Source organism: Daktulosphaira vitifoliae, unplaced genomic scaffold (genome assembly GCF_025091365.1).
Source record: "Daktulosphaira vitifoliae isolate Bord-2020 unplaced genomic scaffold, ASM2509136v1 Scaffold_4, whole genome shotgun sequence".
Lineage (NCBI taxonomy): Eukaryota > Metazoa > Arthropoda > Insecta > Hemiptera > Phylloxeridae > Daktulosphaira > Daktulosphaira vitifoliae.
Genome location: NW_026099575.1, coordinates 3,105,370 through 3,117,605, shown reverse-complemented (window position 1 = coordinate 3,117,605; position 12,236 = coordinate 3,105,370). Strand labels below are relative to the sequence as shown.

The 12,236-nt window shown below is 24.3% G+C and overlaps 1 protein-coding gene across 3 annotated transcripts in view; it reads right to left on the bottom strand.

Annotated features, from left to right (window-relative positions):
* The window catches only part of LOC126906373 (acetyl-coenzyme A synthetase), a 32,877-nt gene that overhangs the window by 16,650 nt on the left and 3,991 nt on the right, over positions 1–12,236 (bottom strand). Inside the window, exon 1 of one of the 3 annotated variants that reach the window (XM_050686949.1) lies at positions 4,355–4,874. The exons of 1 other annotated variant lie outside the window; for it this stretch is intronic. In XM_050686949.1, the coding sequence (XP_050542906.1) occupies positions 4,355–4,659 (305 nt within the window). In that variant the 5' untranslated portion in view covers positions 4,660–4,874. Of the gene's footprint in view, positions 1–4,354; positions 4,875–12,236 lie in introns of those variants that run through there. One more of the 3 variants, XM_050686948.1, reaches the window with a different exon arrangement.

Sequence of the window (12,236 nt, the reverse complement as noted above, 5' to 3'; positions counted from 1 at the left end):
ATATACTAAATAAAACTTTATGATAGAACAATTTTCTAAATGATTCAGAACTAAATATAAAGACGTGATTAATATTTAATTATAAGAAATAATTAATTTTCCCCTCTGTTGATTCCGAGACCGCAAAAGAATTCACATTACATACACATTAGTTTAGCATAAGTAATTTCTATCTAGTCAAATAACTTCATAACAACTCATTTATATTAATATTACCTAAACAATTATAAATTTATCATATAAATATATAAAAATATAACAATAGGCTCTCAGAATATTTTGTCTTGCACAGAATGAAAAAAATATGGTTTGTTTAATTATAACCTAGATTACGATCGACTTGTTACCAAGTATCTATTCTAAAGTAATTTTTTTGTTATAAATAACCCAATTTTAAGAAATATTTTGAGCAAACGTAATTTAGTAGGTTACAATGTCGAATGGCCTACTTCGACAATGAATAATAATGACGACCATGCCTTATAAGAGTTATTTATTAGATTAAAATTTAAATGAACATAAAGACTATTCAAATTATATTTTACTAATACAGTTCATAATATATTCATAAAAAAGTTGACTTATGTGCTAGATGATATTTATAGAGTATCATCAATATCTTATATAATAATTATATAAGACTCGTGTGAAAACTATAGTAAACAACAAGTTCATATAGATCTTTAACTTAATTTAAAAAAAAAATTTAGTATCGGTAGTTTTATTTCATTTATTTATTTATAGTAGAGTTTTTTCTAATTTTATTGACGATATTAATGTAAAAAAAAAATACTGAACATATCATTTTCTTTTATTATTTCATTATTATTAGTTTAAAAAAATTATAACAATATTAAATATTTTACTTAAATATTACATAAAGTATACTACAAATTTATTGATCAAAATTAGTAGGCTAATTAAATTTATTAAAACTGTATACTTTCATGACAAATGTAATACCTAATTATATTCTTAGCATATAAAAGTGTAAATTAAATTTTAGTGAAGGTCAATGCTAATTATATAAAATCTAATTGCTAAACGTTGACGATGTTATTATAAAAAACTAATCAAAATTTGAACTATATAAGATTAAATATTTATAAAAAAAATTCATATTTTCCATTTACAATTTAAAAAAGTAGGTTCAAAAGTTTATTTCCATAAAAACATTATTTATAAACTTTTTGTATAATATTAAATATTGTGCCCAATATTCAATAATGGGCAAGATTATTATACGCAATTATAATTTTTATATAACTAACTAAATCATTTATGACCTCCACATTTATACTATTAACTTTGTTGTTCATATTAATGAAAACTGATAATCTCTTTAAAACTTTAGTGTCCTTGAGACATAACTTCTAAACATATCGTGTTTAATGATTTTTTTAAAGTTATTTTTTGTTTAAAACGGTATTGTTAAATTCAACTTTAAATAATTTTCTCATAACTCTAAACATCAAATATTCAAAAATTATCAAAAAATAAGATTGCTCTTTAGTATGCAAATTATAAGTACTCTTCTGAGTTATTCTTACATAGATTTAGAACGTAATAAAACGATTTGAATTTCTCAAATATAGTTATGAGCTATGGTTAGAAAAGTATGTTTTATTAGTATCGAACGAAATATTTTATTTTTAAAGTAATCTAATTTAATTAAATTTAATTAAAAAAAAACTGATATTACAATTGAAAATAATTTCGCATATATAAAAAGATATTTTATAACGCAGCCATTCGATTTCTTTTAAAATAATAATTATGTTAAGAAAATTATTTTTTAGTTTCGTATATTTCTGGATATATGAGTTATTAATTACCTTTTTAGCATCATCCCTTATAAGTTATATCTTATAATTAATAAGGGGAACCAACTATTTTTTTAATAGCAATAAATAGTAAACTGAAGTAATTTTATAAAACTTATTTTTTTTTTATTGATAGAATATTTTTATAAATCAATATTAAGTAATGACATAATTTTATTTTCACATACAATTTCAAAAAAACATTTTAAGAATTTTTGGGGTATAAGTCTAACATAGCTCTAAAAGAATAATTTTTTAACTTATTTTAAAATAAATGAGGTTTATACTTTATTTTATTAATTTTGAATAATAAATCTAATAATTTTTACTTAAAAATTTTTTAATTGTCTTATTTATTGAAATATATTATATTTTGGAAAAAATATGTATTCCTAAATGGCTAATTTATTTTTTCACTCATCAAAATTAAACAATTTGATATTGAATTGCAAAATTACTGAAGTCAATAATCTTTGTCAATATTTTGTTATTTCAAGAAAAAAAAACTGTATAAACCGTTATTTAATTATTAATTATCTCGATAAAACTTACTCAATACCAACTAGACTTTTACTCCGTTAATGGCATAAAAGTACGCTTCTATTTTTCATTTTGTTTCAGTTAATTACTCATTAAATAGATTTTTAATTTTACTATTTATACTTAATTTTTATTTTTTGATACATTGTCTAGCTTAAGAAAAATACAAATTGTTTATAACTGCCATACGAGTATAATAAATATGCGATAGAAACAAAAATGCGCACTTTTACCAAGGTATAACTAGCTTAAAAAATAAAAAATAACATAAATTTTGGTTTTTTACCTACTCTAGTTAGTTTTTTTCAATTTATCAATCATGAAATATATTTTATGTTCTTCCCTTATACTTTATAAGGGTATCTACATTTTTTTTTTTCAAATGGTAACATATATAATTTATTAATTTGTTTAATATATGATGAAAATGATGAAAAAAAATTATGAAAACTTCTGGACCAATATTTCAAAAACTATTAACAATATTATACCTGGGCGAGAAGAGGAGTGAAGCCGAAAACTGTATTTTTAGTCACTATAATCTTAATAAATACTCAATAACTAAAATGTTCTTATTTTTGAGAAAAGAATTATATTAATCCTTTAATTCATTTCACACTAAGAAATCGAAATGGCTTAAAAATATTGTTAATTTATAATAAAATATGAATGTTACTTATTTCTTGATTTTTGTATTGACCAAAGATAGCAATTTGATTGACAAAAAAATAATTGATTTTTATTGATATTCATGTACAAGTAAAAACATATTATCATTATAGGTTAAAACTATGTATCATAATGTCCAAAACTATTGAGAATTATGAATCACACCTAACTAGGATATATACTTGTGTACCTTGATATATGTCAAAATATAGGTTACATTATATGCTACAGTATTTTTTTTATGAATAAAATTAATATTAAAGCATTTTTACACAAATATAATTATTTTTAAAATCCTATACCCTATTTGAACATCCAGCAGTGCCGTCCTATGAGAAGATTGTTTGGGGTATCATCCCCCCTTGGCAAAACTTAATCGTTCCAATCATAATTTTTTAATATAAGAGATAAGATAATATAAGAGATCTTAAAAAAAGATTGTAGAATTAAAAAAAATTAATCATTTAGCAAAAATAAAATTTATACCACCAATATTTTTAGCTTTAGGACAGCATTGACAATCAGTGTTAAATAGAATATAACTTAAAAGAATTACATAGAGTAAAAATCTTTATTATGTTTATTTTTATTAATTAATTTAAAAACTATTTAAAACATTCTTGAAATTTCATGTAATGTAAGTTGATTATTATTATTATGTGACAACGTCTTCAAATTTAAGAAAACTAATTATTTGTATACAGAACATTGATTGTGTTTTATGGATCTTAAAAGATTAAAACAGTTTTATGTATGACTGAAAATTAAAATGAAAAATATTTACCTTTCATTTCACTAGATTTCAAAATATAAAGTTTTTCAAAATTTATTTAAATTTCAAAGTTACCATGGTTCTTAACGAGAATGAAACTAAAGAGGAGAGATAGTCTGCCACCTATAGTTACTTCAATAGTCCAAACATATATTTTTTAAATATTATAGTCGACTACTATATTAAATATTATTTGATTATATTATTAAGTCAGTGGGTTATATAAACTAGTCCGCCCTTTGACTAAAAGATCTCCGCTAATCCCCGGCAGAACATAGCTAACATATATACATGTTTTTATGTAAATATTTAAATGTAAAATTATTAAAAATAAATTTAATACCTAATTAATATGGAGCTAGATCTATTACTCTTTTATATAATTAAAACTGTTTTTTTTTTTTATGAAAAAATGAACAGCTTTTAGTGATCTATTAAAAATAAAAGAAGTGACCTCTCAATGTGTTTATTTTATAGAGATAAATTAATTTAAAATAGTTTTTGACTTAACTGTTTTAAAATAAGTGATAATAAATAATAATTAGTATACCAGTAAAATGCTATTTTATCGCCCATCCCTCTACGAACATTTTTATCTAATAAATTAAAGCACACATTTGTGGTGGCGCCTTCCATCCATTTGACTTGAACGGGCCCGCTTTTCACATTAAAATTAAAAGAATAAAAATTTCGGACGTCGTATGGGTTTTCCCAGTAGAATTGATCTGCAATTTCCGACCAAAATTCGGCAGGTGACTCTATAGATTTTTTATGCATTTGTCGGTATTGTTCCATGGATTGTATGTGAGCATTTTCGGAGTGTTCATAATTCGGTAGGTAAATGTTTTTTGACATTTTAAAAAAATATTCAACGTGGTCTAAAAATAAAAAAATGATATGTTTTTGCTGGTCGCGAAAACAAATAACAAATTACAACGCGATCGATATATTGTCACAGGTAGACAGGACGGCAAGCTTCTACGACGATGCCCGAAAACACACCACTCGTCGGACACACGCCACGCCACTGACTACTTGTAAAAACGCTCGGCACGCTATTTGGCAAGCGCAAGATCGCAATACTGAACAAGGGAACGCCGTGTCAATATTGCGAATTTATAGTACTATTAGCGCTATCATAAAACATCTATAGAAATTTTATATGTTTTATGTTTTACTTATAAGTACTAATAACGGGGCTATATTTTAAAGCTAACTTTTAGTAAAATCTTGACTGCAGTTGATGATTTAATAAAAATATATATATATCATATTTTTGTAATAGTAATCTAAATAGGTGGTTAAAATTACAAATGGTACATGCAAAAATGTTACACTTAAAAAGTGTTCATGTTTTTCTCAGTCGATTAAAAAATACAAGTCAACATAATTTTTTTACGAGTCAATCGTTTACTAAAAAAAAATGTCAATTGAAAAAATACAAGAATTTTGTATAAACTCAAATGTTTGTCCGAAAAAAATTTCCTACAAAAATGTTTACACGCTCTTCTATTATAACTAAAAATAATAGTTTTAAATTTTATCTTACGCTACTCTAATTTTTAGTTTGAACTAATATTTTATAAAGCATTTAAATTTGCATATTCGAAATCATAAATAAACAAATTAGTGAAAAACCGGAACATTGGACATCGAAAAACAAACCATTTGTGTAGGTTAACCGTCTAATAAACCGCTCAAGTTCCTTACATTTCACAAAAACACAAAAAATATTTAAATTACTTAAATAAATTATTCAATCGTTTTTATTCAAAATACCTTAACATTTTACTTGCATTTTTAATAGAAATAATTTAACGGTTAATTTTGACCTCGTAATTATTACCAATTTGCACTCCTATAAACACAAGAAAAAGTGATAAAGAAAATTATTGTCAGTTTAAAGTTGACATACTTCTTTTGTTTTTTAAGAAATTTTCTTTTTTAATTGAACAAAATAGTTACAATAGTGTAATTATAAAAAAGTAGTGGACAACAGCTAAAAATTATGTAATAAACATAATTTTATGATATGAACCTGAAATGGTATTAGTACTCTTTGTTTTTTTTTTGTGTGTTGCTACATTTTTTCTGTTCTTAATGGATCCATTTTGTTAAATGAAGCTCCTAAAAATTAAATTGTGTCTTGTTAAAGACATTACCCTAAAAAAATTTCTTTTTTCTATGGAAACCTGGTTTTTTCCATTTTACAAAATTTTACCTAAAAGTCAAATTTGATAATGTTCCAAAATCTAATTTCTTTAAATCTACATTAAATTAGAACTATTACAATATGATTTAAGGTGAAAAAATAAAAACTATCTAAAATCTTGAATTTTAGGAATTATCGGACATTAAAGTTAACAATTAGAGTGTTCAGTAAGTAAGGAACAGATTTATATTTTTTTTATTCATTGTTTGTAACAATTGACCTGTTTTCTTACTTACTGAACATACTATATAAACTTATTCAAATTTTTAGATATAGAGACTAATTTAGAAGATTTTTCTATACCTAACCTGTTTTTTAATTTTGTGTATATTATACCATAAGAATATGTGTTCAATGCCTACAACTAAAACACTTAATGTAAACTGTTGTTATAGTATCGCCATTATTGGATTATACCATGAATCAGCTTGCATTACTATATGATTATTTTTTATTTGAATAAATCGAGTTTAAAACTTGTTTAAAATATATAAAACAACATGTTTAAAACATTTAAATCCGTTTTAAATCGATTACAGCCAATTTGTTTATTAAAACAAAAAAGACATATTTTTTTAACTAGTTGACTAAAATTTATTACAGTTGTAAAATCAAAAAATATCAACATTGCTGTTTTAAAATAACTGTAATTATTTATGACATTTCCCTTAGTTATGAGGATTAAGGGAAAAAGTTTAAATTTATGGTGTCGACAGGTTCAACTATCTATGCTTTATGATCTTTTTATTAATGTGTCGTTGAGCAAAATCGGTCTAGTAGGAGTAAAGTAATCGTGTATACAATTTTAGTTGACAAAAAAAAAAAACACGGCAGAGTAAAACTATTAATATTTGAGATACGTATCGAAACAAAAATTATGATAACTTAAATGAATTGAAGATCTTAGTAATAAATTATTACTGAAATGTAACAAAAAACTGTTTAACACTATACTCCCTTAATTAATAGCATGCTTAATTTTTGGTTCATTTTTTTATTAAAATTAATTCATTAGAAATTTTTTTATGAGACAAACTATTTCACAATTCATAAAACTGTCGATAATTAATATCATACGATGTTTTTTAGCAATTAAGATTAATTTTTCGTTGCATAACTTAATTATAATATTTTTAATGATGTTAAAACAGCTTTAAAGGTGACATTTATTTAGTAAAATTTAACCTATACATTTCAGTTTAATAATTATTTAGCAGTATTAAATATTGTTAAATAAGTGTAAATTTTAAATGTATTTTTAATTATATTTATTTCTGTGTAACTTTTGAGTTTTCATATGGTACTAATAAATTTTAATAATTTAATACGGGCCTTTTAGACAATTATGTAAATGACCTTGACATTGTAAATGTTATACAATTCGATTATTATGGTGCTGCATCTAATCAGTTTAGCTACTAACAACTACATGGATTATATTTAAATAGGCACTTAAAAAACTATCATTTTATTAAATATATATGTCAATTCTTGGTGAAATATTAACTTATATTGAATTGGTGTTTAATTTATATATTTTTTTATCAACAATTTGTTTATTTTAAAAATAAATCTCCATTTCGAAAAACAATATCCTTAATTAAACAAGTATAATAGATTAAGATTTTGTTTCTATTGATTTAAACTAAAAAATTTTTAATCAAATGCATTATTATTCAGTCAGAAATAATATGTTTGTATATTATATTAATTAAAATATTAAGTTTTCCAGTGTATTATTTCAGAATGTTTTTTTAGAATGATAATATTGTATTGTTTATTACTAAATAACTAATTTGGTTCAAGTTCAATGTGAAAATATAACTTGAAATTTGATGATACGATGTTATCATTATTTGATTTTTATAAATCAGTTATTTAATAAGTCCAGAAAAGAGACAATTAAATTATGTTTTGTAATGTATGCTATAAAAGAGGTATTTTTTAAAATTGTTTGAAAATGTATGTTATTTAACATACATTAAAACCTTGTAGGTAATAATTAGTAATAATAATTATTAAAAAATTCGTTATTGATCAATTTTTAAATATTTAGGGATATCTATGGGAAAGCAGGAAATTTAACTAGTTAATGTACAAGTATTAGTGCTGGCACGAGACGTAATGTATAAACCACAATGTCAAGTAAAACACAGGAAAAGTGCATACATATTGTAACCTTGTAAACAAGGAACATGACCTAATCAACAAATGTAGTACAGAATTAAATTTTTGTATCATTTACATTAATGAGCATCAAAGAATTCAAAATAAACTTTTTAAAAAAATTATCTTTTTAAATGTTTACTTATTATGTAAAAAAACGAATAACACATAATTAAATATAACATAAAAATCTAGAAATCTTAGATTTTATTTATTAATATATATGTGTATATATATAAGCTGTACAAAATAAGTGCAAAAATAGTATTAGCTAAAACAATAACACTACACGAATATTTGATAAAATAATTAGCCACCCATTTATGACACTTTTAAGTGATTACTTTGTATTTTTTCATTTCACTGTAATTATTTTAAATTTTTTGCATTTAAACAAGAATTATGATATGAATTATGTTATACTAAACTAATTATTCCCATCAGAAGCATGCATACATTGAAAAAAGTCCTTTAGTAAAATAAGTTTAATAAAAAAATACATCATGGTAAAATTAATACCTTCTCAGCTTCGCATCGAAGCTAAAATTTTTGTTAAATATATCAAAATATTTTGTTGAAAATCAAAAATTGTTCTCTTAATAAAAATTCCAGCACAGTGGGGACGTGGCATAGTTGGATCCAGCATAGATTTAATCTGACACTGATTAAAATCACTATCATAAGAAACGATTCGATGCAAATTTGTAGATGTTTAATTCTAAGAAATTGGTTGATAATTACAAAAGCAACATTAACTTCTATTTCTTTAATTATATCCAGATTAGTAATTTTTTTACTTATATATTATATAATTTTTATAATTAATTGTTTTCAAATTATTGATTTTTAATATATTAAAAGTAATAATTTTTAACCTGCTTTTTTTGTCTTTTAAATAATAAGTTTAATTTCTTATGTCTTATGAACTTTATTCTATGTCAATTAAATTACATAATATTCATGAAAGTCAATATATTTTCCTAATAAGATATTTTAAAATAAAATACAAAACCTAGAATTTTAATAGAATAATAGCATATTTTTGAATACGGTAGCCATTTGCGCATAGAAGATAGGTCGTCGGGACAAATTTTTTTTTTCATTTTATAGTACATAAAATAAACTTTAATTTGATATATGTTTAAAGGACGCAGTATTTCCGAAACATTTTCAAAAATTAAGTTAAAAATGTTAGTTTTTGTAAAAAAGTTAAATCTCCTTTGTGAGCAGAATAAGTGTTAGATTTTCAAAAAAAATGATATCAGACGAAAGGAAATTACCTAAGGTTTCAATATAAAAAAACGGTAGCACAGTGGGCTCGAGGCATAGATGGGACAAGTATAGATGATATCTGACAGTGATTAAAATGACCATCATAAGAAACGCTTCAATGCAAATCTGTAGATAGTGATTCATTTAGAGAAATTGCTGGATTGTTCCAAAAGCAACATGAACTCTTATTTCTTTAATTATATCCTGATTAGTAGTTCTTTGATTTTAAAATATAATATATGAATAAATACTAATTATACTTTTTAAATTTAGTATGAAATTGTGAGGCCAGCTATGATGTATGGTTCATAGTGTTGGGCGGTTGATAAGAAAGTAGAGCAGAGAATAAGTGTAGCAGAGATGAGAATGCTTAGTTGGATGAGTGGAGTGAATAGAGAAGATAGGATAAGGAACGAGCATATAAGTGGAAGTATAGGTGTTGCGTCAATTGTGGATAAGATGAGAGCAAATAGACTTAGATTGTTTAGTTATGTTATGAGGAGAGAAGAATTGGAAGCTGTAACTACAGTTACAGAAATTAATTTTGAAGGAAGAAGAGATAGAGGAAGACCAAAAAAGAGATTGAGGGATGTTATTGAATGCAACATGAGGACAGCTTATGTGAGCGTAGAAGATGTGGGAGATCGTGTCAAGTGGAATCTTAGGATAAGGGTGCCCGACCCCAAGTAGTTGGGATTAAGGCAAAGAAAAAGAAAAATATTACCAGATATTCCGGTGGCAATTGACATAATATGATTGTTATTTCGGAATGTACAATTTAGCGTTTAGTTGGGTTTAAACAATATAGCGTCAAATCAATTACCTACTCTATCGCTTGTATATTAATATACACTACACTTTAATGATACAATAAATAAATAAACTCACACATACACACATATGCATTTATAACATTGAGTCTAATGTAAGTATAACATGATAAAAAGTAACCGTAAAATGAAAAAAATGGAATATAAATTTTAGTACTCATATTAAATGTAATGTAACTCGAAAAATATTTGTTTAAATGAAAAAATATAAGATAATTTTTTAATTTATAATTGTCTTTTAAACAACTTTTGTATGAAATTTTTTTTTGTAAGTTAAATATTTTTTGAGAAAATAACAAAAGCTCATATTTTTTAACTTTTGCGAGGCTGTAAAAAAAAAGCTCAATTCCAATCAATGCGGACTATTAGTATGTCATTATACATACTTTAATTCAACTTTTAAAAAAACAAAATTTGGTTGGGAATTTTTTCCGCAATTTTTCCTTTGTTGACTGGCCTAGATGTCAATTTTAAACTTATAATTGAGCTAAAAGTCATGGTTCAATTTTTTTTACTTTAAACTTTCATAAATCTTTATCAATAATTTTTCATTAACTTTAAAGAACCAAAAAAATAGGTTAAAATTGAAAATTTGGACTGATTATTTTTAACATATTAAAAATCAAATCAATAATAATTTGAAAACAAATTTTTTTTTTTTTTAATTATTATTTTATATATGTAATAATATAAAAAATTAGAAGTGATAGAAATAGTCTACTTGCAGATTTGAAAACAACGCAAAAAGTTGATTTAGAAAAGTATATTTTTGCTTTTGATGAAAGTTCCTTGTAGTCTAGTGCATTTTTTTATAGTATGTAACGTAATAAAATTATCATGAGTATCAGGTCACAGGTAACTGTATTCAAACAGTGCGCGTCGTACATCCGTAGGTTCAGTGTTGCACATACACACATAATTATTGATTAAATTGATCTATATAAATTTAAAAAAAAAAGAATCTCTCATCATCATTCAATTCACTTTTTTCCTCTTCATCGTGGAATACATTTTGGCCCGTTGGCGTCAACCATTTTTTTTTGTCTTTCTTCTGCGATCTTGTCAAGAAATCAAAGATGGAAGAACAATTTTTCATTTTGGCTTGGCCATTGTTATGGCAACACCTCAAATTAATAACTTGGACTTGGACAACATCAACTAATTGTAATGTGGTATATTTCTTCTGTTCTTTTCTCTGTTTATCTGTTATTTGTTTTAACATGTTATTTAAGTAATTTGTTTATGAGTGATCTGACTATGTGGTCACAAATGTTAGTTACTGACTATATAGATAAACTATAATTTTATATTATATGGTCAATGGTCAATCCGTCTATTTTTTTTTCTTTCTCTCTTTTCTTTATTTCATGAGCTGACAGTTTCCTCGGGTGTCGTCAGGGTGGACATGGTGAACATCTCAATGAGTCCTCTACATTTATGTAGAGGATACTCATTGACGTTGGTGACATGTCCACTGTACCCTGACGCATGCGTTGGATCTGTCATGCTCATGTTTTTCCTTTTTGTTCTGTTATATTATATTGTGGTTATGACATTTGAAATTTAATATAATCCAGCAAGTAATTTATTCCAGTTAACATAGTTTTATAGCTAGTGACTAGTTCTTATCAGGAACACTGACTTGATAAAAAAAAAAGAAATAGATCATTATGTTCATACTTTATTAGTCATGAATTATGATACTTTATAAAGAACACCGGCTATTTGAATGCCGGACTGTCTATAGACAACTTGTATATAACATTGGTATCAATCACTATATATTGTCTTAACTTTTAATCATAAACAGACTATAAATTCCTCTGATATCTTTGACCATAACTAAATTACTATTAATCTATTCAGTATCTTACTGTAATGTTTTTTTTTGTTCCCTATATTTTCCCTTTTATTTGGGACCTATGTTTTTAATTAATTAATTTGTTTTTATG